Source organism: Nomascus leucogenys, chromosome 22a (assembly GCF_006542625.1).
Source record: "Nomascus leucogenys isolate Asia chromosome 22a, Asia_NLE_v1, whole genome shotgun sequence".
Classification (NCBI taxonomy): domain Eukaryota; kingdom Metazoa; phylum Chordata; class Mammalia; order Primates; family Hylobatidae; genus Nomascus; species Nomascus leucogenys.
This window is the reverse complement of record NC_044402.1, coordinates 107026856-107051919: the sequence shown is the minus strand read 5'-3', so window position 1 is coordinate 107051919 and position 25064 is coordinate 107026856. Positions and strand designations below refer to the sequence as shown.

General features: G+C 38.0%; 1 protein-coding gene across 3 annotated transcripts in view; it reads right to left on the bottom strand.

The window, feature by feature from the left end:
* The window catches only part of ADAM23 (ADAM metallopeptidase domain 23), a 178931-nt gene that overhangs the window by 85921 nt on the left and 67946 nt on the right, over positions 1 to 25064 (bottom strand). For all 3 annotated transcript variants that reach the window (XM_003253987.4, XM_030802444.1, XM_030802445.1), the window contains exon 4: positions 4656 to 4719. In XM_003253987.4, the coding sequence (XP_003254035.1) occupies positions 4656 to 4719 (64 nt within the window). The remainder of the gene's footprint in view (positions 1 to 4655; positions 4720 to 25064) is intronic.

Below are 25064 nucleotides of genomic sequence, written 5' to 3'. Positions count from 1 at the left end.
TTTATTCCTTCATCAATTGAAGGACATTTAGGGTGTTTCCACCTTTTGGCTACTATGAATAATGCTATGAACATTTATGTACAAGTTTCTTTGTGGACATATGTATTTAATTCACTTGAGTATATGCCTAGGAGTAGAACTGCTGGGTGATATGGTAACTCTTTGTTGAACTTTTTGAGGAACTGCCAAACTGTTCTGCCAAGCTGCCACGCAACATTTTACATTCCCACAAGCTGTGTATGAGGGTTCCAATCTCTCCACAATCTCGACAGCACTTGTTATATTGTCCATCATTTTCATTATAGCCATCCTCGTGAGTATGAATCGGTGCCCACCCAAGTTTAAAACTAAATGAGAGAGTGACATAGAATTGAAACATCAAAATGTCACCTTCATTTATTATAGAGCTATACTGGAGGAGCGGATTAGTTGAGAATCTAATAGGCCTGCTAATGCTGCACCCAGGAATTAGCAAGCCTTACCCACCCAGGCAGAGACAACGTGGGACAATCTAACCCCAGTCACATACACATATGGGGGTGGCCACAGTACAATTCAGAGAAGAGAAAGGTGGAGAGAATGTGCTCTTCCTATAGGAAGGTAGATCCTACAAAAAAAAAAAAAAAAAAAGGAGGGAGGAACTGGCTGCACCGACATACTTTCCCAGCAGTCAAGCCGCTCTTCCTTCCCTGAGCAAGAATAAGCAAGGGAATAGAAAGAAGCCAGGGTGAGGAAATAGACCTAGGAAAAGATGCCTTCCCCACCTAATAATGATAGTAATAAGGTAGAGGGAAGTTGGGATGGAGGCACTTCATCTATCTATTCATCATGACTGCTGATGTAAGCAGAAGAGAAATCAAAGTATTAGTAAGCACTTACAAGTATGTATTAGCAGCTCACCAAAAAAGACTTCACAGAAATGTTAACTTTGAAAAGTACTTTCATAGTGTTATGTTGATGCTTATTATTTTATAAGAACTGAAATGCTAAAAGTTAACTTATTTAAATAGGCTCATCAGCAAAGTTGGTCAACAAATATATAGTACTTGAAATATGCTAAGAGGGTGGATCTTAAATGTTCTCACTACAAAAAAAAAAAGATAACTATGTGAGGTAATAGGTGTGTTCATTAGCTTGAGTGTGGTGACCATTTCACAATGTATAAACATATCAACATGATGTTTTGAATAATACATACAATTCCTATATATACAATTTAAGTTACATACTTTAAATATATGTAATTTCTATTATTCAATTATATCTCATTAAAACCAGGGACAAAAAAGGAAACTAGTCACAAAGGCCCACCTATTATATGATTTCATTTATGTCCAGAATAGGCATATCTATTGAGATAGGAAGTATTAATAGATTAGTGGTTACCTATGGTTGGTAAAAGAGAGACTGTTGGTAAAAGAAAGCAACTGTTAACAGGTGGTGTGGCTTCTTTACGCAGCGATGAAAATATTTTAAAATTAGATTATGTTGATGGATGCACAATTCTATAGATATACTAAAAACAATTATATGCTTTATGATATATAAGCTATATCCCAATAAATTTGTTTAAATAAAATAAGAAAAGTAAATAAATTACTTTTTAAAGTTGTAAAAAAATCAACAAAATAGTTTTATTATATATTATGTGCAAAGCACTGGTAGGAACTTAAACAAAAGCTATTGCTCCATCAAGTGCAGAACAAAAGTTCTTCCTTATTCATGGACTGATACCTAGCATTCATATTACACGCTTCTTTTTGACCTCTCCAGCTCCTATATTTGCTTCACATGGAAAGAAGCACTTTTAACCCACGTGCATGCAATAAAAGTAAAAGCCAAGACATTAATCTTTTCTTAGTGAGAAGTAAGAATGAGAGAGGGGCTTGGTAGTGGTGAAATGGGAAAACCTAGACAACCCTCTTTTCAAAGTATGGTTGCAACTAATTCCTGGGATACTATCAATATCCACATTCATATTTAACTTCATAGCCAAATAGACTGTTATTTAGTTATGTGGATAATATTGTGCGTCTACGTGTGTGTGTACAATGTGTGCATGTACTTTTCTCTAAACAATTTGAGATCTTTGAGCCAGGTGCGGTGGCTCACGCCTGTAATCCCAGCACTTTGGGAGGCCGAGGCAGGTGGATCACGAGGTCAGCAGTTCGAGACCAGCCTGACCAACATGGTGAAACCCTATCTCTACTAAAAACACAAAAAAATTGTTTGGGCGCGGTGGTAGATGCCTGTAATCCCAGCTACTTGGAAGGCTGAGGCAGGAGAATCGCTTGAAACCAGAAGGCGGAGGTTGCAATGAGCCGAGATTGCACCACTGCACTCCAGCCTGGCCAGTAAGAGCAAAACTCCATCTCAAAAAAATAAAAATAAAAAAACAATTTGAGATCTTTAGGGAAAAAAAGGCTGCATTATGTGAAAATAAGTTTAATTTAGCCATTCTTACATATTAATTTCCTTTTCTGGTACTCTGTACAAAGATTTTCTGAAGCACCTAAAAGACAATCTTCATGAAGTTTACTTACAAATGCTTTTAAATATATATATATGTATATATGTAATGGTGGTAGGAATATGAATTTATACAAACTTTCAGAAAGAAAAATTATTAATGTATATGAAGAGTGTTAAAAAATTGTACCAACTCCGACTCAGAAAATTCCTTTCTCAGAATTAATTCTGAAGCAATTACAAGGGATGTATTCAAAATGTATCTGGAAGGCCTTCCCTTGAAGTTATTCGTATAGCGAAAGATTGGACAGAGTCAAAATGTCTATCACCATTGCATTTTTAAACAAATTATAACAAATGAATTAGAAATATTATGAAGTTTTTAAAAATTGAAGGTTTAGAAGATTACTTAGTATATGCTAAAATATTTAAAATTTTGCTACATTTTAAAAATCTTGATATAAAATAGTGTGCACCATATCATCTTGGGTTTTTCTGATGTACATAAATACAAACACATAAAAAACAGACTGTTAGTTCATTATCTATGAAGCACGTAAGTTTCGGTATATGAGCTATTTGAAGAAAATGGGTCATGAAAGAGAGAAAAGCAGTGAACACAAAAACAAACTGTGGTGAACACAATTTCTTTTGCTAGAGTTGAAATACCTTTTAAGTTTTAGTTACAACTGATATCAGATTTGGAGTGTCTTATTAATGATAAGGTCTCCTTTTGGGACCTCAAATGACCTCTGGAGGCCAATTAGCTATTCTGTTTCTTTAAAAAAAAAAAAAAAGTAACTGAGTGCCTTAGTGAGAAGTCTGGATCAGGTTTCTGTGTCCTGCAAAGGTGGCTCATTTGCTGAGTCTATAAAGTTCCCTGCAATCTTGTCTACTCCAGGCTCATGATTCAGCATCTGCAGTGCTCAGGGCCCTGGCACAGCTGACAGAAGCTTCAGTTTGTACAAATGCCAGGAAGCTTGTTCCCGCGCTTGATTTAGCTTTTCTGCTCACTTTCCACAGCATTAACTTTTAGGGAGATTCAACAACCCCCAAATGCAACCTAAGGCAAGAACTGACAACTAATAAGAACGATACATGAAAGTTCTTAATCTGTGGCACAAAACTCAAAGGCTGGAAAACACGTCCAATTACAAATTGGAATGTTATAAATCCTGAGACATGCCAGGGCCTCCTGAGCAGTATTTATAATGAAGGACACCTATAAATATTTGCTGAGAAGCCATCAGACTGAAAATCCCAGTTACCTATACGGCACAAGTCCATATATGGGAAAGGTGCTACTTTTATGCTGACATGTGTTAGCAATCTAGGAAAAAAAAACAAACAACAAATCCAGTGATGTTTCCCCACTTTGTTTCCTTTCCTGTGCCCCCGGTAACCGGGACACCAGGGACACTGCTCAGGTTCAGTGGCACTTGTTGACTCCCTAAAAGTCAGAGTTTCTTTCTGTAGCCATTCTGGGGATCTTCACCCTGACTGACGGAGGTCACTGTTTCTTACGTACAAATCATCTCTCTCTCTCCCTTGCTTTAATCCAAATCCACTTGCTCTTTATTAATCCTCCCTGAAGACAAGAAAGTTCATCTCCAAATGAAGGAATCAGATACCCAAGTACCCTCATATTCAATGCTCCATGGCCTTAAGCAGGCTTATTTGCCCTCTCTCTGCCTTAATTTCTTCCGTAGTACAGCAGAAATAATAACATCCACCTCATAGAATTGTTATGAAGGTTAGAGAAAAAGTACTACTTAAATCTCACTTCCTCCACCTGTCCTCTGCCCTTCTTGGGCAGCAAAGTCATTTGCACTAAAGAATCATTCTAACAGCCCATCCAGTCTTCTAATCCAGATTCGATGGCCATGAACCTCATCCTTCTTTACTGACTACTTTCAGTTGCTGATGTGGAACTGTATAGCTCTTTATACTCTCACAAAAGGTACTGTATGTATAATCAAAGCAATAAACATTTTTTGTCCTGAATACCTAATGTTACCTCAAACATTTGTACATTTTAATAAATTTCTCCTCACTAAAAATAGTATCATTGTAAAAGAGCACAGGTGATTTTACTGAGACAGACGTCAAAACAACGCAGTGTGCACTGATCAACTCTATGATAAGTACACTTATACTAGAGAACTTGCCGACGCCGGTAACCATACCTTAGAGTACTGTGGTTTCCCATTTTCGTAGTGAATCTCCACATAATCAGAAGACAACAAACCACTACAAAGGAAAGAAAATAGAGTGATTTCTGCATCTAAGACACTTGGAGGTTTAAAAACCATCGGCTCAATAAATGAACGTGAGGGGCATGCAAACCACAAATAGCTGCAGTCCATGGTTAGTACAGAAACAAAAACAGGTTATCATCAAGAGTCTCACACGGTATCCAGGAATAAATTACTCCCCAGTCTATGGAAAAAAAAAAAAAGACAAGACACAGACAATCTAACAGTGAACTCTTCTTTTTTTTTTTTTTTTTTTTTTTTGAGACTGAGTCTCGCTCTGTCGCCCAGGCTGGAGTGCAGTGGTGCGATCTCGGCTCACTGCAAGCTCCGCCTCCCGGATAGTGAACTCTTTTTATTCACATTATTCAGGATCTGATTGATATGTTAATTAATACAGAACAAACCAAAAGGCAAGTAACACGAGGAGACAGATCCTATAAAAATTCCACAGTTATGCCCTAAACAGTTGGAATGTCATAAAATGTAATCATCAAGGAAGAGTATAAAGCAAAGGTCAGCAAGTGTTTTCTATAAAGGCCAGGGAGTAGATATTTTAGGTTTCGTGGGCCATGCGGTCTCTACTACAACTACTCAGCTCAGCCATTATATTGCAAAAGCAGCCATGGGCAATATGTAAACAAATGAGCATGGCTGTATTCCAATAAAACTGTATGGACACTGAAACTGGAATTTCACAATTTTTATGTGTTATGGAATATTATCCTTCGTTTGATTTTTATCAACCATTAAAAAATATATAAAGCAAGGCCAGGCATGGTGGCTCACGCCTGTAAGCCCAGCACTCTGGGAGGCCGAGACGGATGGATCACGAGGTCAAGAGACTGAGACCATCAGACCATCATGGCTAATATGGTGAAACCTCATCTCTACTAAAAATACAAAACTTAGCCGCGCATGGTGGCGTGCGCCTGTAATCGCAGCTACGCAGGAGGCTGAGGCAGGAGAATCGCTTGAACTCAGGAGGCGGAGGTTGCAGTGAGCCGAGATCATGCCACTGCACTCCATCCTGAGCGACAGAGTGAGACTCCATTTCAAAAAAAAAATGTACATATATATATATATACACACACACACATATATAAACATTCTTAACTTGCAGACTGTACAAGTTAAGAATGGCCAGAGATTGCTTGTGTGCAATAGTTTGCCGATTCCTGGGATAAAAGAAAGGGTAAGGGGTCAGGCACAGTGGCTCACACTTGTAATCTCAGCATTTTGGAAGGCCAAGGCAAAGAATTGTTTGAGGCCAGGAGTTTGAGAACCAGCCTGGCAACCCCCATCTCCAAAATATTTAAAACATTAGCCAGGTGTGGTGGCATGCACCTGTGGTCCCAGCTACTAGGGAGCCTGAGGTGGAAGGATTGCTTGAGCCCAGAAGATCGAGGCTGCAGTGAGCTATGATTGCACCACTGCACTCTAGCCTGGGTGACAGAGCGAGACCCTGTCTCAAAAGAAAGAAAAAGAAATTTAAAATAAATAAATAAATAACAAAGGTTAAGAAAGTCATTGAAGTCAAACAGTGTTTAAAACCTATTTAAAACCCCTTATTAGTGTTGTGACCCTGGGCAAGTTCCCCAACTTGTATGTCAAATGGAGATGGTCAGGAATGTGAATCTCACAGAACATTGTGAGGATTAAAGGAAACCATGAATATGCAGTACTTAACTCAGACTATGCAGTACTGGGCTAAGAAATGCAGTACTTAGCCTAGTACTTATTCAGTACAGAGTACTGAGTATGCTGATTAGGTACACATAAATTGGCATTGTGGTGGTCACTATTTTTATTTTAACTCAACTTCTTAAAACATATTTCTCCCCATACAATGTGGAAATACAAAATATGTGCCTCCTGAAGAGCACTGGATTATTAGGGCATCTAGGTTCCTGTTTGGGCTCTATCACTAGGAATAATGACAAGTGATAACTCGCATTTGCTGACCACTTACTATGGCACAGGTACTGTTATAAGGACTATAATGGTATTAACTCATTTAATCCTAACGGGAACTGAAGGACAAGAGTAGGTCCCACTCTAAGCCAGCTGTATGCTCTAAACTTGGGTCTTTACTTCTTCTTATGCAAAAATGAAGGGCTAAAGCAGAAGATTCCTCAGCTTGTGCCCTACTCTGCTATTGCTGATTTTCTATAATTTTGCCTCATAGTAGGTTTTCTTGTTAGGAAAGCGTGACACTACTTCTTTAGCTGAAAAATGGGAGGACTCAATGATTTTGCATCATTTTGAGAGCTGCATCTGATGCATTCTAAAAATAATCCAGTGAAGAGGGCTGGAAAGGGGTGCTGAGCACCAGTCAACAGAGTAACTGGGGGCCTCCTGGGTATGTCCTGTGTGTGCTGAAGGACAACCTTTCCAACACAGAAAGGAAGCCAATGCTTAAACTTTAGACATGTTTTCCATTAAAATCACAAACCAAATGTGTACTGAAGGATAATTCTACACTTGAAACTAAATTGTGGTATGTCTACTCATTCCTTTTTAAAAATCTCAGATAGTAAATGTAATGACAATTACTGAACTCTGTATACATGGGGAATATCTCACAGGGTGCAGAAACTCCTTTCACTGCTAGTTAATTAAAGTTGGCTACCAGCACTGTGATACACGTAGATGAAGATGGTGATGGTATCATTCTTGTGTGGAAAGCTTCTGCAACACCAGAAGGCAGAGAGGTCTCCCTAACTACATTCCAACTGTGTCTCTCTACCGGTAATTTACTATTTTCAACATTTTCAACCACACAATCATTGGAGCATGTCTAAGAGTTGGAAACAATGTTATTTTAATTTTGCCTGTAATTACAAGGGCATTCTAACCATGAATTCCCAAATCTGATAAAGGTCACTTTAATTATCCTGCCTCCCTCTTTTTAAGGGTCTCTTCTTCTCATGAACATACCTGTTTCTAGTATCTCTGGCATTTTAGAATCTTAAAGAAGAAAAACAGCTACTTTTCAGGAGGTCTATGGCAAATACTGAGAGAAATACACCACCATATGCCCCTCCTCACCACGCCAGTCCACTCTTCTACTTCCTATAAACAGCACACATCCCCATTTACTCCATCTTTTCCTTCTGTCTGACCACAGCCAGCCTCCCTTGAAACTAATTCTTCCACTCATCACAGTATCCCTAGCACCTGGCATAATGCCTAATGCATAGTAGGCCCTTAATCAATATCTGCTGAGTGAGCAAACATCTACCAACACCTGCTATATGGGCTTGAAAACAGGCTAAAAATGCAACTCTCAAATTGAAACTAAGCAAAATCAGCACAAATGTGCAAGATTGATCACCTCACTCAAAAATATTATTTTATAATTTCCTTGAGAGTGAATTACATCAACTGAAATGTAACCTAATTAATTATAAAAGTCTTGAAATAATATTGAAATGTAATTTTTGATGATGGACAAGAAACACTAAAAAGGGAGAAGGGAATAGTTGATTGTGCAGTGGTGTCTCCAGCCCCAGCCAGCCGGGAAGGAACAGGTAATCTATGTCTCCACATGCCTGAAGATGAGTTGTCCTTTCCTCCACCTCTGCTTTCTGTAGTCCTAATACAATTTCCTGTTGGAAACAGAATGTTCTGAAATGCTAATACTCATCATTTAGCAATTGTGGACCCAAACATAAACTGGCATTTTACTTTGTTGATCAGCCAATTGGATGTTTGGTTCTGAAGACACTAATAACTTGTGGGCAAACTCTGAACATCCTAAATTCTAAAATAAACATTTTTTCAATCACTGAAGCTACAGAAAAGCTGTATTCTGTGGCTACTCCCATGCTTCTCATGCAGGTTATCTGTTGAAAGAGGAGTGACCTTTATAAGTAAATGGATAAACGTAGGATGGAAGTTCAAAGCCAGTGAAAGAAAGTGGAAGAACCAGAATAAGGAAACTCTTGAACCCACTCACTCTGCACCTTCACGGTGAATCTGCATCACCAAAGTAGTGAAAACTCTAGGAACTCTAGAATCAGACTAAATATGATTTTACTCAAAATATGAAGAACATGTAAGAGCAGGAGAAAATAAAACTATTGAAACATGACAAATGAGCCAAGAATCAGGTCAATGAAGGGAACTGGGGCAGAAATAATGCTGTGTGTCCACCAAATGCTATTTCATTTTCCCCTTCCTGGCATCCTGATAAGATCACATTTTGCAGGTTCTGCAGCAGTTAGGTTAGGGCCAAGACAATGGATCACGGCTAATGAGAGATGAAGGAAGTGATGTCTGCCCCTCTAGTGTGACCACTAAAATCCCTGCAGAATTATCTAAGCCCTCTCTTCCATGGCAACCCTGGAAGCCACACGCTCCAGATGGCATAACAGAAATATGAATGCAGCCTAGACTCTTTCATCATGATTTGGAGATGAACTGCCTAAAAGAGCTGCTCAACTTGCACTAGATCACAGTGTGGGGAAGAGATAACATTTTACAGTGCTGAAGTCTCAGATTTCATGTTTGTCACTGAAACATTGTCTAAACTGTCCTAATTTCAGGATTTATCACAAATATCTTTTAGAAATCTATGTTCAAAGAATTTCATAATCATCAGCAAATATACAAGCTATTATATTTAGGAATTGGAAATTCACAAAAAGAGATTTACCTCAGGAAGGTTTTGTATGTATGTGTATAGACGTGTGTGTGTGTGTGTGTGTGTGTGTGTATTTGTTGGAATCCTTGAATATGAGATTCATGTTTCTAATGTAAGTAGACACATAAACAGCCATGTGGTCAAAACTCCCAAAAGTTTATATCTTCCATTACAAGGAAGTTCCATATGGAGAAGCCAAGGATTCTAATAACTGGAAAAGTTAGGTACGAAGATTCCCTAGTACCTAGGAAAGCTATTAACGAAGAAGAGTAGATTACAGTTTTTTTGGAAAATAACTTGAACCCCTTACTTTAAACAAAGAACCAGCCAGGCGCGGTGACTCATGCCTATAATCTCAGCATTTTGGGAGGCTGAGACAGGCGGATCACAGGGTCAGGAGTTTGAGACCAGCCTGGCCAACATGCTGACACCCCATCTGTACTAAAAATACAAAAATTAGCCGGGTGTGGTGGTGTGCATTTGTAATCCCAGCTACTCAGGAGGCTGAGGCAGAAGAATTGCTTGAACCCATGAGGCAGAGGTTGCAGTGAGCCGAGATCGCGCCACTGCATTCCAGCCTGAGCGACAGAGCAACACTCTGTCTCAGAATAAAACAAAACAAACAAACAAAAATATGCTTCTCTTTGGAGTAATTCTGGTCAGAAAAGTTTAAGGGCAGGCTGATTAAAGAAAACAATTGTTCAGAACAAGACAACGTGGCTAACTGGGCCTTGGGCTATGAGGAAGACTACTAGAAAAGATACACATTGGACCACAAAGGAAATCATTTTTTCTACATGACTTAAAATCATTTACTTCATTGTAAAAAGTGGTTGAACTACCAGTCTCTGGAAGTCCTTTCTAGTTCTAAAATCTGTATTCTCTGAAATTTTGTATTAAGCACTCAGTTTATTTCTAACTAGGAAATTGAGTGAGTTGCTGAGAAGAAGCTTGTCTGAAGGAACCTAGAGGCCCACACAGCAGTTCTTCACCAGCAGAACTAGGTAAAAAAAAGTCTAGATGAATAGTAGCAAGCACCAAGCCTAAAAACTGGATGGCCATATAATTTATCATCCAAACTGGGCATTTCTGGAAATGAAAAGAGGCATATTAATAATTGTGGCAGGACAACAGACACACATAAACCAGGAAGGGCTATCCTGGGAAAACTGGGCCATATGGTCACCCTACCTAAAGGCCAAATTTAAGGTATACACATCGAGTTCTACATGGAAGGTCAGGTTGGTCTACAAGGTGGAAAATACTCAAAAGCTGAGATTCTAGTAAGCAAGCAGTCTGTGAGTATGTCTTCTCCTCCAGTTGCTTTTGGGTTCTGTCATGGCCTTTGAGTTTCACACGGCCACTGGTATGGTTTGGCTGTGTCCCCACCCAAATCTCATCTTGAATTGCAGCTCCCATTCCCACGTGTTGTGGGAGGAACCCAGTGGGAGATCACTGAATCATGGGGGGCAGTTTCCCTGATACTGTTCTCATGGTAGTGAATAAGTCTCACGAGATCTGATGTTTTATAAGGGGAAACCCCTTTCACTTGGCTCACATTCTGTCTTGTCTGCCACGATGTAAGACATGCCATTCACCTTCCATCATGATTGTGAGGCCTCCCCAGCCAGGTGGAACTGTGAGTCCATTAAACCTCTTTTTCTCTATAAATTACCCAGTCTTGGGTATGTCTTTATCAGCAGTGTGAAAACGGACTAATACAGCCACTGTTTTAGGAAAGCCTTGAGTAGGTGCCTTAGGCTCTCTCGGTGCATAACATCAGTAGGCGGATCTGGGCAAGAGGAGTCAGCAGTGTAAGTTGTGGAAGTCAGGAAGCTATGAGATCACATTCACTGCAAGACACTGAACTTGTCAGGTGGTGACCAGCCATACACATTGCCATACATCTTTGTTCCTAAGTAAACAGTAGCACAAATACCCTAATTCAATTCTCAGTAGTAAAACATGTAAGTTACTTCCATACGTGTTCAAATTGGGACTGGAACAGAAGTTAAACAAACAGTAGAAAAATTAAATTATATCTAGAAAAGGAGTACCACAAATGCCCATATTTCTCATGCAAAGTCAGTCATCTGATTATCTGCTGCTTGAAAGCACTTAACTTCTCAGTACTGGGAACCCTAATCACACCCAAATGAGCCCTGACATTCATCCAAGAAGTCTCCTACCACCCCTTCCTTCCAGGTCCACATTTCATTCATTTAATGACAACCAATGCTGCCATTGTGGAGACTCTCAACTTCATGGAGCCTCGAGCATAGTGACATTGTTATGCCCAAGGCTCCATGAAGCCACAGTGAAGCACTGTGCCCGCTCCCTCTTTCCATTAGAAGCTTCTCTGTTTTGTCCTTTTATACACATAAGATATTTTAAATTCACTAGATAATTACTGTAAGTGGTAATGTAGACACAAAATTTAAACTCAATACATTCATATAAACATAAGCTTGTATCCTACAATTATGCTTGCTCTTATATTGCTTTTCTTTTTGTAACAGAAGACTTTGAAAGTATAACAATTTTTCAACCATTACTTTTCTAAAGTTTTAAAAAAATTAGACTCATACCACCTAAAATAGTTTTTATACCAAAAGTTGTTTCAGCTAAAAAATATATACTCCTTTGAGTGTAAACAATACAGTAAGACTTTAAAGCTAAATTAAAAGATCGAGGACATGGAGAGGCTGGGATTTAAGCATGTAGCAATGATATATTAATTATAGGTTGCATAGAGGCTTTGTGTTAAGTCAAAGATGGTATGCCAGGCAAAGGCTGGTAAGTGTGGGCACATTTCATAGGAACAGAACTGCAGGCAGAGAATGTTCCTAGCATGAATAGGGTATAGAGGTTTTTCTTTGGGGTAACAGGAGAAATTTAATGTGCTCCTAAACCATATGAGAGATTGCAGTGGAAATGTAAATGTGTAGGTACTCCTGCATCTCAGGTAATGGTCCCATTAACCATAATAAAGTTTAGAAAACCTTAGTATAATGAGGACAAGAAACACAGGCAGGCCTGCAAGCTAATTGTAGAGTGGAGAAAGGAAGAGTTAGGAGACTTGAGGTGATATAAAAGCTGAGAACCCTCACTCAGCTGGCTTGATCAGCCGATAAAAGCCAGTGAGTGTTCCCTTCTGAGGAGGGTGGTATCTGAAGAAAAATCTTTAAATAAAAAATGAAAGATGTTTCATTTCTTCCCCTTAACTTAAAGCCCGACCATATGAAGTGGATAACACATTTCTAGTTGTGGCTACCAGTGTCTCTCCAAGTTTCCAGTAATTTTGAGATTCCTTTACGACAGAATCATGGTTACTTTCACAATTTAGTTTTATCCCCGTATGTCATAAAACCAAAAAAAAAAAATTAAACACAAGGAAAACTGGATCCAAATAAAAAAGGCATATCTTCTGCACATAGTTACACATCACTGAAATGCTATGATGAACAAATTTCAAAGCTAATAATGAATATAGTTGGTGAATATTGCTAATCCAGCTTCTTTTCTGACACATCCAATATTTATTAACATAACTATAAAGCAAGCATCACACATAGTGATACTGCAGAGAACAGAAGAGGATCCATGATCAGCCTTGCCTTCTGGTAACCTTGTACAGAAGAAACTACTCTCTTCCAAGTCCAGTTTTTGCCACATTCTAGGAAAAGAACTCTTTTCATTGTTTTGCTTTTCTCATTCTTTACTTTTTTCATTTTTCATTCTATACAGAAAAACTGCACATCTGTTTATATGGTGTTCTATTCTTCCTAGGTATATATAAAATAGCCAAAAGAATAAAAAAGAAACCAACAGAAAAACTATCAAAAATAATAACAGTTAAGTAAGGTGGCTGGTTACAAGATAAGTATGCAAAAACAAAATGCATTTCTACATGTACAACCAACAAAAAACATCTAAAAATAATCTAGGGGGAAAAGTTTTATATGTGTACAGATATAGTTGAATTTATTTATATATGTATAATGTACAGAGATATATGTATATGAATATACACACCTACATATTTACATACTATATATAACCTATGAATAAACTTGGATTTAAATAAACATGAAGACATATGTATACAACACGCAACTATGAAAAAAGAAAACAAGAAATATTCATGGTGATCAATCATATACCAACCTACAGCTGCACTAGCAATAAAATACCTGTGAATTAAAATAATGAAAGAGATCGTTTTCCCCCATTACTTTGGAAAATAAAAATGAATGACAGTAGCCACTGCTGGCAAGGATGTAGGAAAACTGGCATGCAGAGGGCAATCTGGCAATAGGTATCAAAAGCCCTGAAAGCATGTTCACTCGTTAATCCACAAGTTCCACTCATAAGGGTTTCCTGAGGAAATGACCAGACAAAAACAACACATGCATGATGTAGGTGAGAGCAGCTTTCTAGCGCTTTTACAGACACTTAGAAAGATGTTCACAACATCATTCAATGAAAAGAAAAATAAAAGAATACTATGCTTGGCAACTTTTTAGAAGTATGTTTATATATATACATTCACATATAGAAAAATGTCTGAAAAGGTGTATACCAAATATAGCAGTGAGCTACTGTTTCCTGCGGAACTTTCAATAGTTTTTATTTTCTTTCTTTTGCTTAACTGTATTACCTAAAATTTTCACAATGAATGTACACTGCCATTTTAAGAAGAAACCACAATACAAGCTATATTTTTAAAGGAAAAGAAGCATAGCTCCTTTAATAAAGGAATTATTTAATTAAGGACAAATTTCAGGTCCAGGAAACAACAGGAACCACAGACATTCACAATACCACCACCTACCATGCAGGGAGCAGCAGCTGGCCAGACTTTCCCTACATCCCCTAAACTCAATGAGATGGATGTTCCCTGAACATCCGCTGGTGGGAGTAGGTAAAGACAAAAAGAGAAACAAAATGCCTCTCACCGTCAAGGTGATTATAATCTCATTGCTAAAATAAGCCAAGGCAGCAGTTAGCCTACTATCATAAATAACAAACAAAGCATCAAGCAGCCCTCAAGGAGAAAATTAATTTCAATTAATATGATCAGGGAACCCTTTAGTGAAAAAGCAGGGCTTAGGCAGTCTCTATGATACAATTTGGACAGGGAAATATGGGCAGGAAAGAGAAGATCCTATAGACAGGGACCACTGTGTACAAAGCCATGAAACAGGAAAAGGCAAAGAGGCCTGTTCAGGGAAAAGCTAAAAGTCCAGTTGAGCTGGGGCATCAGTGATATGGGGCAATAGTGTTGAAAAGGTGGGTTTAGAAACAGTGACCCACAGGCTTAAGCAAGGGGTAGGACTTTCAAAGGAAAGGGAACTCTAGAACCAGAACTCAGAACTTGGAAGGCTATTTATAAAGGCTGAAAGCAAGCAGAAGCTGCAAAGACTTCAGGACCTGGGAAGGGCTGAACACAGATAAGATTCTTTTACTGGGTCAATTAGAGCCATCAGCAAAGTAATTAATGTTAGCAGCAGGAGAGAACGGCAAGAGACCAGCAAAGACATTAAGGAGCAGCCTCTCCACATATGAAAACCTGTGGCTTTAACTGTCCTCCACTCATTCAATTAACGGCCGAAGAGACTGAGTGAGAGAAAAAAATAAGAAGAGGAGAATTAAAGAAATGATTCACAAAGATAAAGGTTTTTACCTAAATGTTGCCATTTCTTCAAATTCTTTCACTGTAAATTATAGATGTTTGTCCTAAAATTTATTATGCAAATGCTAATGTGTACTTTGTAATTTTACACAGTTTTAATAAAGGAAGAGTAAGATTTTTGTAGAACTACTACTATTGTCTTTTGTGTGCTCTCTTCCTCTTTTTTTGTCCTACCTAGGAGAAGCCCAACTCTTGATTCCTACTGCACCACCACAACCTGAGCCTGGAATATATCTACTGGCTGAACTGAGACAGGGGGCCTCTGTAGAGCAAATCCCCAAGAGACAAACTGAGGGCACATCTGCACAACCCTGTAAAGTAAAAGGCATTTAAAGTTGTCACCCTTGATTTCTCTGTACTATACAGAAAACAATATTCTGTACAATCATGGTATCCTTCATACATATAACACAGGAATGTTTAGAGATGATAATCTTGGTCCTTTTTATTTTTTAGAGACAGGCTCTTGCTCTGTTACCCAGGCTAGAAGGCGGTAGAAATATCATGATTCACGGCAGCCTCAACCTCCCAGGTTCAAGCAATTCTCCCACCTTGGCCTCCCAAGTAGCTGGGGACCACAGGCATGTGCCACCATGAGTGGCTCATCTTTTTTAATTTTTTGTAGAGATGGAGTCTCACTATCTTCCCCAGGCTGGTCTCCAACTCCTGGGCTCAAGCAATCCTCCCTTCTTGGCTTCCCAAAGTGCTGGTATCAGAAGCACGAGCCACCTTGCCAGGCTGGTTCTTCTTAAATAGTAGATATGTTTAAGTAATTGTCACAATGTAGCAATTAGAAACATACTTCTACAGTAATCTCAAACCATTATGGTAGATAAGAACACAACCTAGCTAGAAGAGGAAGAGAACAGAGAATTTTTAATGCTTTCTTCATGTGGGTACAAAATTATTATCATACAAAATGGCACCTATTTTTTTAAATTACCATTTAGAAAAATGACCTTCAAATAAGCCCACCTTCTGAGCACACTTCATGGCATCACAAAAGTTGTTCACTGGGACTTCGATTGTTTAAAAGTCAGGATTTACCTAAAGCACAACTAATTTCTCTAATAAACAGAATTTTCATTCTTCTAAATTATGTACCATTTTAAAATAATAACAAGCTAAGATACCTCTGAAAATTACAGAATGTATTGGAAAAACTATCAGTCATTTGTAGCTTCTTTGGAAAGGATAATTCTTCCAACTGGTGTGGACTTTCAGATTCAGTGTCGTTTACGAGAGTGCTAACCGGCCCTTTTTCACTGTGCTGTCATATCCCGTCACAGAGTAATGCCTGAACTAAATGGGCAACCCAGGAGCTGACCATCTCTGAGATCTCAGAGAAGTAACTAACATTGTCACACTAGTCTTCTCCCTTACAAAAACCAAGAATGTTCAATTATAGGGTCTCTAAGTAAACTTCTAAGTCTAAAAGAGTGAATATGAGTATGATTGTCATCATCTCCTACCCTAAATATACACCTATGCTAAACTGGAAGTTGAGGACTATTAACACACATATATTTGATATTTTCATCTATTTGATACATGCTTTGTCAAATAATCAGCTATTGCATACTGGGATGACTTCAGGCCTATCTTTTTCAGAAGGTGCTGAAAGAATAGTTCCATTCGTATTGCCTATATGCTGTAAAGCGCTGCTGAAATTTTCTTCTAATTCTACATATTTCTATGTACCTCAACTAAAAGACTATACCCCAATTACCAAGATGTAAAGTGATACACTCTTTCTACAGATTAGATTGGTAACAAAATTCCTTTACATAGAAATTAATCTGAGAGCTAATGATCAAGATCTGCTAAAGCCACAGTTGCATTAACACCAAACTATTTAAGTGGTCTGTTGAAAATCAGACAACACAATTAGAAAACCATCACTTAATTGCAATTAAAACAAATAAAAAAAACTGAGAGTCATGCTAACACGTTTTTAATCATAAAGACACTAAAAAACAAATATACTGAAAATATAAGTACTCATCAAGCAAAATCTTATAATAAGCAAATTTGATGACAATTGACGTCACTTTGAAAGACATGTATAAAATAGTGATTAGAGGTGCATAATTTAATCTACTCCAGGCTAATTATAGAGTCTAGACATTTTGCATAATACTAAAACTGAATTTTTATCTTTTAACTATTATTAACTATTTACACTCGATTCTCTAAATATATGTCTTGAAATCATTTTGAATAATTATAAGCACACACATACCTTCTATCCTAATTAAATATAATGTGCCAGTAATAAAATCAAATCAATGGTAGTAGAAAAATGCAGAACAACAGATCTATAAATCAGAGCTTTAAGACAATTTGTAAAAATGAGCATTTTTCCTGCAGCCAGACAACTTTCATTAAAGGGTCTTAAATTTTCAGTCCACGTAGACTATCTTACTCACATTCGCAAAGTGCCTTGCAGTGTTTGGATCAAAAGCAAAACCTTTGTAAGATTCCAGAAGCAGCCAAATCCCAAAGAGACTGACACAGAAAAAGAGAGAAACTATTCTATTTAGGTCTTTCAGAGGGACTATTTTTAATTTAATCTTAAAACCAGACATTTTTAGAACCCTGGTAGAAATGCTAGCATTAACTGTATATGGTCCATTATGGCGAATTTACTATCAGTATCAGTTCCAGGAACCAGAATGGTTAGGACTAGAGAAGATAGGAGAAAAGTCCTAAATGAACTGATTCACATCCAGGAAAGCCACACCAAGGTTGGTAACTCATGACGGGTAGAAAAATGAAGTGGCCACTCCAGGAAAAATCCAGAAGCTTGTGGTCTAGCAGAGTCAAAATTCTGGGTCAAGAGAAATGCCTATAAAGGCTAGAGATCATACCAGCCTGTGGACACTAGATAAGCAAACTAGACTCTCCAAAATAACCATCCCATAAAAAGGACAGGCACCACATTGCATCCACAGTTCTTGGTATAGCTGCCTACACAGAGTAGGCATTCTAACGTTTGTTGATGAAGAGTCAACAAGTCAAGCAGCTCAGAAAAAAACAAGATGGTACATCATACTGAAGACAGGAATCCACAGGAACCTGAGGGTCCCAGAGGCAGGGCTTAGCCCCCAGGTAAGCAATGAGGGGTCTGAGGTAGCACACGGCAGTAGCAGCAAGAAAACTTTGAGACTCGGGCTACTTTCTGTCTTATCATTTGTAGATAAGTATCTGTGAAGGCAAAAGTCAATCCCAGGCAGTCAGCCCATGAAGACTGGGAATGTGTGGCTGAAAGAACAAAGGATGAGAGCAGACATGATTGCAAGATTACTTCAGCAACAGTCCTCTTTAGTATATTTCAAACAGAGCTTTACAAAGAAAGTGCATACGTGTGTTTAGGTGTATGTGTTGTGTGTACGAGAGTGATTTTTTTATTTTAGCAAGCTATAACAAATAGTAAGACAAGGAAATGCTGCAGGTATATGTCCACAAAGATCAGGAGGAAATGAGGTCAGAAGAAGTTGTCTGCCCTCAAACTGCTAAGCCAAAATAGAAAATTTCCAATTATTCCTTATCAAACAAGGGTAGGTTGGGTGCCAGCTCACTGAATATTTGCATTATATGTACGTGAACTTTTCTTTTTACACTAGTTCTAATTTCAGTGACACAGCATGAATAGCTGAAATCCTTCAAGAGTGAATGTCTGTGCCCTCCCAAAATTCATATATTGAGGCCCTAACCCCCAATGTGATGGTACTAGGAGACGGGGCTTTTAGGAGGTAATTAGGTTTAGATGAGGGCAAAGGGGTGAAGTCCTCGAGATGAAATTAGTACTCTTTTTTAAGAAGAGACCAGAGAATTTTGTCTCTCCCTCTCTCTCTCTACCATGTGAAGACACAGCAAGAAGGTGGCTTGTCTACAAGCCAGGAAGAGGGTCTTTGCCAGCAACTAAATCTCAAGGTGCCTTGATCTTAGACTTCCTAGCCTCCAAAACTGTGAGAAATAAATGTTGTTTAAGCTTCCCAGTTGATGAAATTTTGCTATAGCAGCCTGAGCAGACTAAGACAAGCATTAATTCTCTCCTCAATCCTAAACAAATTATTCTTTTGTGGAATGTTAGAAAAAAAAATGCATCTACATTATCTTTATATTTTTCCTGAAAATTCTATTGTTACTATTTTTTATCACTACTTCGCTTTTTCTTTTTTTTTTTTTTTTTTTAATAAAAATGCCCAAATCTTCCATGTAAGCTTCAGGATGAGAGGTTACCTTGGGTAGGAGTTGCAGTGGGGGAACGTGACTGAGAGGAACACAGAGAGCTTCTGAGACACAAGCAATGTTCTATTTCTCAACCCGGATGGTGGGTATATACGAATGTCCATTTTATTACTCTTCTTTAAACTGGGTGAATATATTTTCCACTCCTTTATGTGTACATTTCATAATTTTCATAAATTAGAGGAAAAGAAACCCAAAATGTTTACAGATAATAGAAACAGAAGAGCCCAGCCCAATTCTGACATTAAAAATTTTGAGTATGAGACAAATTGAGCCAGAAACAGACCCAGGAAAAAGCCTCTGGAATTAGAAAGCTGTCACTACTAAGACCAGAACGGGAAAAAAAACTCTAAAGAACATGTGGGAGGTGAAAAGCACAGAGAGAACAAAAGGCAACTTTCTCCTTCTCTAAAAATAGCAAGCCTATTAGGCCACTTTTAGACTCCAGTGTTCACGTAGGAGTCCATTTCTATTAAAAGAGTAAAACTTAGAAAGGAAAAAGAAGTTCTTGGAGGATGCCAAAGTATGGAAAAGTTCAAAAATTTCACGAATAACAGACCAGACAGGATTTGAACTATATCTGACTTTATTACCAAAATAGTGAACTATCAGACCAGAGAGCTGTAGGAGCAGAAGATTAAAGGGTAAGACAAACCAAATCCTTCCCCACACCGTTTTTTTCTATGGAAGGACACAGAGGAGCAAAGATTGTGTGTGGTGCAACATGGAGCAAATCTCATGGAGCGTGCCACCACAACAAAGCTGGTTTCAAAATAAAATGGCAAGGGAAATTATCCTGTGCCCTTCCCTGGAAGAATGTGCAAACTTATATTTGATTTTTAAAAAACAGATCTTGCTTTCAATCACCAAAACTGCCATGGCTGGAAAATATCAATCTCAGTTGTTTCAATGATCACTAGAAAACTTATTTCTGAGTTCATAGTGACAATAAATTTCTTCCTCTTCTGACTCCCACATTCTCCTACTGTATTAAGAGATGTTTGTACACAGGAAGGTGAAATTCATGGATAACACCAACAGTGAATCTAAAGAAAAGCAAGACCTATGATCACAACTATACTGAGATACAGGCATACCTGGGGGATACTGCAGGATCTGTTCCAGACTACCACGATAAAGCAAGTATCACAATAAAGCAAGTTACACAATTTTTTGGTTTCCCAGTGTACATAAAAGGTAGGTTTACACTATACTGTACTGTAGTCTATTATGCGTGTAATAGCATTATATCTAAAAATACTTTATTGCTAAAAAACACTAATGATCACCTGAGCCCTTCAGCAAGTTGTAATCCCTTTGCTGGTGGAGGGTCTTGTCTTGATGTTGATGACTGCTGAACTGAGTGATCAGTGGTTGCTGAAGGCTAGAGTGGCTGTGCCAATTTATGAAGTTTGTCTCATTGATTAACTCTTCATGAAAGATTTCTCTGTAGCATGTGATGCTGTGTGACAGCATTTTACCCACGGCAGAACTTCTTTCAAAATTGGAGTCAATCCTCTCAAACTCTGCCCAACCAAGTTTATGTAATATTCTAAATCCTTTGCTATCATTTCAACAATGTTCACGGCAACTTCACCAGCAGTAGATTCCATCTCATGAAACCACTTAAGTAACTCTTCACCCATTCAAGTCTCATCATGAGATTGCAGCAGTTCAGTCACATCTTCAGGCTCCACTTCTAATTCTACCTCTCTTACTATTTCTACCACATCTGCAGTGACTTCCTCCACTGAACTCTTGAACCCCTCAAAGTCATCCATGAGGGTTGAAATCAACTTACTCCAAACTCCTGTAAATGTTTATATTTTCACCTCCTTCCATTAATTAGGAATGTTCTTAATGGAATCCAGAATGGTGAATCCTTTCCAGAAGGTTTTCTATTTACTTTGCCCAGATCCATTAGAGTAATCACGATCTATAGCAACTATCACCTTACAAAATGTAATACAAAATGTATTTCTGAAATAATAAGACTTGAAAGTTGAAATTACTCCTTGATTCATGGGCTTCAGAATGGATGTTGTGTTATCAGGCATAAAAACAACATTAATCTTGTACATCTCCATCAGTACTCTTGGGTGGCCAGGTGCATTGTCAATGAGCAGTAATATTTTAAAAAGGAATCTTTTTTTTGTCCTGTGCCATAGGTCTCAACAGTGTGCTTAAAATATTCAGTAAACCATACTGCAAACAGATGTGCTGTCACCCAGGCTTTGTTGTTCCACTTATGGAGCACAGGCAGAATAGATTTTGCATAATTCTTAAGGGCTCTAGGATTTTCAGAATGCCAAATGAGCACTGGCTTCTACCTAAAGTCACAAGCTGCATTATCACCAAACAAGAGTCAGCCTGTTCTTTGCAGCATTGAAGCCAGGTTTTGACTTCTCCTCTCTAGTTATGAAAGTCCTAGATGGAATCTTCTTCCAATAGGAAGGCTGTTTCATCTACATGAAAATCTGTTGTTTAGTGTAGCCACTTTTATTAATTATCTTAGCTAGATGTTCTGGATAACTTGCTGCAGCTTCTACATTAGCACTTGCTGCTTTACCTTGCACTTTTATGTTATGGAAACAGCGTCTTTCCTTAAATCTCATGAACCAAATTCTGCTAGCTTCAAACTTTTCTTCTGCAGCTTTTTCGTCTCTCTCTGTCTTCATAAAATTGAGGAGCGATATGCTCTGGATTCGGCTTTCACTTAATGGAATGTTTTGGCTGGTTTGATCTTCTATCCAGAACATTAAAACTTTCTCCGTATCAGCAACAAGGCTGTTCCACTTTCTTATTATTCCTGTGTTCACTGGAATAGCACATTTAATTTCCTTCAGAAACTTTTCCTTTGCATTCACAACTTGGCTAACTGGCTCAAGAGGCCTCGGTTTCAGCCTGTCTCAGCTTTCAACATGCCTTGAAACTATGCTTAATAATTCCTAGCTTTTAATTTCAAGTGAGAGACATGTGACTCTTCCTTTCACTTAAACACTTAGAGGCTGGTATAAGGTTGTTAACTGACCTAATTTCAAAATTGTTGTGTTTCATGGAATAGGGAGGCCAGGGAGGGAGAGAGAAAGGGAATGGCCAGTCGGTGGAGAAGCCAGGACATACACATTTATATAAAGTTCACTGGATTCTATGGGTACAGTCTGTGGCACCCCCAAAACAACCAAAATAGTAACATCAAACATCACTGATCACAGATCACCATAATAATTTAAATAATAATGAAAAAGTCTGAAATACTGTGAGAATTACCAAAATATGACACAGACAGTGAAGTGAGCATGCGCTGTTGGAAAAATGGTGCCAATAGACTTGCTTAATGCACGGCTCCCAAAAACCTTCAACTTGTTAGAAGCACAGTATCTGCAAAGCACAATTAAGTGAAGAACATAAAACTAGGTATATCTGTGCACTCATGTTATATAGTTCAAGGCACTTCCAGATGCTTTTTGCTCAAAAAAATAAAGTCTTTTTCAGAGTTTCTATTTTTTCATCAAAGACAATACATTACATTGTTAGACTATTTAGAACATCCAATAATTCTAAAAAGGGTTATTCTAGGAATGTCTTCACATGCATGCTCAGAAGGTTAGTATTATAAATTGTTCTATTTTTATACAAAAGTTTTTAAATCTTGAGGCCATGTAACAGCACTCAATAGCCTTTTCAGCTGATTAGCTGATTATAGTATCTAAAACCAGAGGACATTTTTGAAATAGCTAGCAATTTAAATACCCACACTAAACTGCAATTTAAAATCAGAAATGATGAGTGAAGTAATAGCATAATGAGGCTTTTTTCCTTTTTTCTGTGTCTCATGCCTGATCATTCTTACAATTCTTAACTAGAGAAGAATTTGAATTTGTTCGTCCTTTAAGAGGACATTAAGCAGCTTGTTTAGAAAATTGAAAGTAATTCTAATTTTTAAACCCATAATCTCATGAAATAAGCATGTGGATATCAGTTCTCTTTATCTCTTTTATGTGAATTCTAAGCATTACACCATTTCCTATAGTTACCTACATTTCACCACATATGTCATTGAAACTACCTTCCAAATATTCCAAATCCCAGTCATCTCCACCTAGTGTTGAATAACTCAGTGAATGTTCCTAGTTAACAGAACCTCATTGTTACCTTGTCATCCAAGGCCACTGACACAGTAACATACCTAGGGAAATATGTAACAGTCAAAATACTTCCACGGAATGAAAATGTTTCCTTCCCTCTCATGTTCTGTCTTAGACTATCATTAATTTTTCCTTATTTGGATTCCTTGCACAGATAAGTTCCTCATAAATAGCAACAAAGGAATAAAAAAAGAGGAATAAAAAATTACTACACATTCCCTATAGAAAGAAATTAGTCCAATTTCAAGTTGCTAAAAACTACAAAGCTAAATACTGAGAAGTCTAAGCCAACACATGCATCCCCAGAATTTCAACAGGTCAGAGGACCTTCCAGAGGCGAAGTGAAGAAATGTGAAAGTTCAAACGCCTGTTTGCCACACAGAGCTCCAAGGAGGTTCTGCTATGAGCTCCACTGACCTGATCATGCCCCTGGGGAGGCATTTACCCCTCCAAGGCAGAGAACAACAGACTGGTGAAGAGTGATCAAAACAACAAACTCCAAACAAGCTGTGGAACCCTGGCTCACTCTTCCCTCCCTGTCCCCACTGGCTCTCCTCCCCACACTCTGCTTCAGCAAATAGCTGTCTCCACGCATGGAAGAATCATAATGAGAAAGAAGAGAACACAGGTAACCAGGAAGAAAAGAAAGAAAGAAAGTAGCAAAGCGCAGGGGAGATGAAGGATATGCATCATAAGAAAACAGAGGAAATGTTCAAATACTCTGATCTCAAAGAAATTATAGAAAGAACCTCTTTTGTAAAAGGACTTCAAAGAAACATCATAAAAGAACATGAAAAAGCAGCTGGCAAAGCTCAGGAGAGAAAAAAATGAAATAAAAAATAAATAGTACAAGGGTGCAGCCCAAATTAGAAAAAGGAAAAACAATGAAAATACAGTCAGGAATCAATGATAAAATGAGATGATAGACAAAAAAGATAAAAGATACACCTTGTTGGTAGGTACTCCTAAATAAAACACATGGAAGAGAAAAAATAGGTAAAAATATAACAGAACAGAACTTTCCTAAAATCAAAGAAAGACTTGAATTTGCAGCTCAAAAATATATACCATGTTCCTGGAAAAACTGGTAAAACAATGAACATAAATAGTGTTAGTACACCTGGAAGTTACTGATAAAAGAAAAATCATATGACCATCTAAGGCTGAAAAAGCGAGCCCTCTAAAAGGAAAAACTAGGTGGCCTCACACTCACTGAGTAAATCTCCAGCTTAAGCTGAGCCATTTCTATAAAGTCCCAGAGAAAGTATGATTCAAAATTTCATGCCCAGCCAAGTTATTCTTCAAACATTTTCCAACTGTTGAAGAACTCATGAAATACAACACTCAAAAGTCTTTCTCAGACAATCTGCTTTTTAATTAATTCCAGTCAAGCAAAACACAAATAATCCAGGAAGTATGGAGAAACCATGCTAAAAAGACCCATGACAGGCCCAGTTATTTTAAGTAAAGAATTGGTATTTCTTGTGGTTACTAAACAAAATGCAAATTTAATAAATCTTGGCAATGTAAAAACAATATTATAACAGGTGAGAATGAAGAAAAGTGAAGGAAGTCTTAGTATATAAATTTCTTCTCTT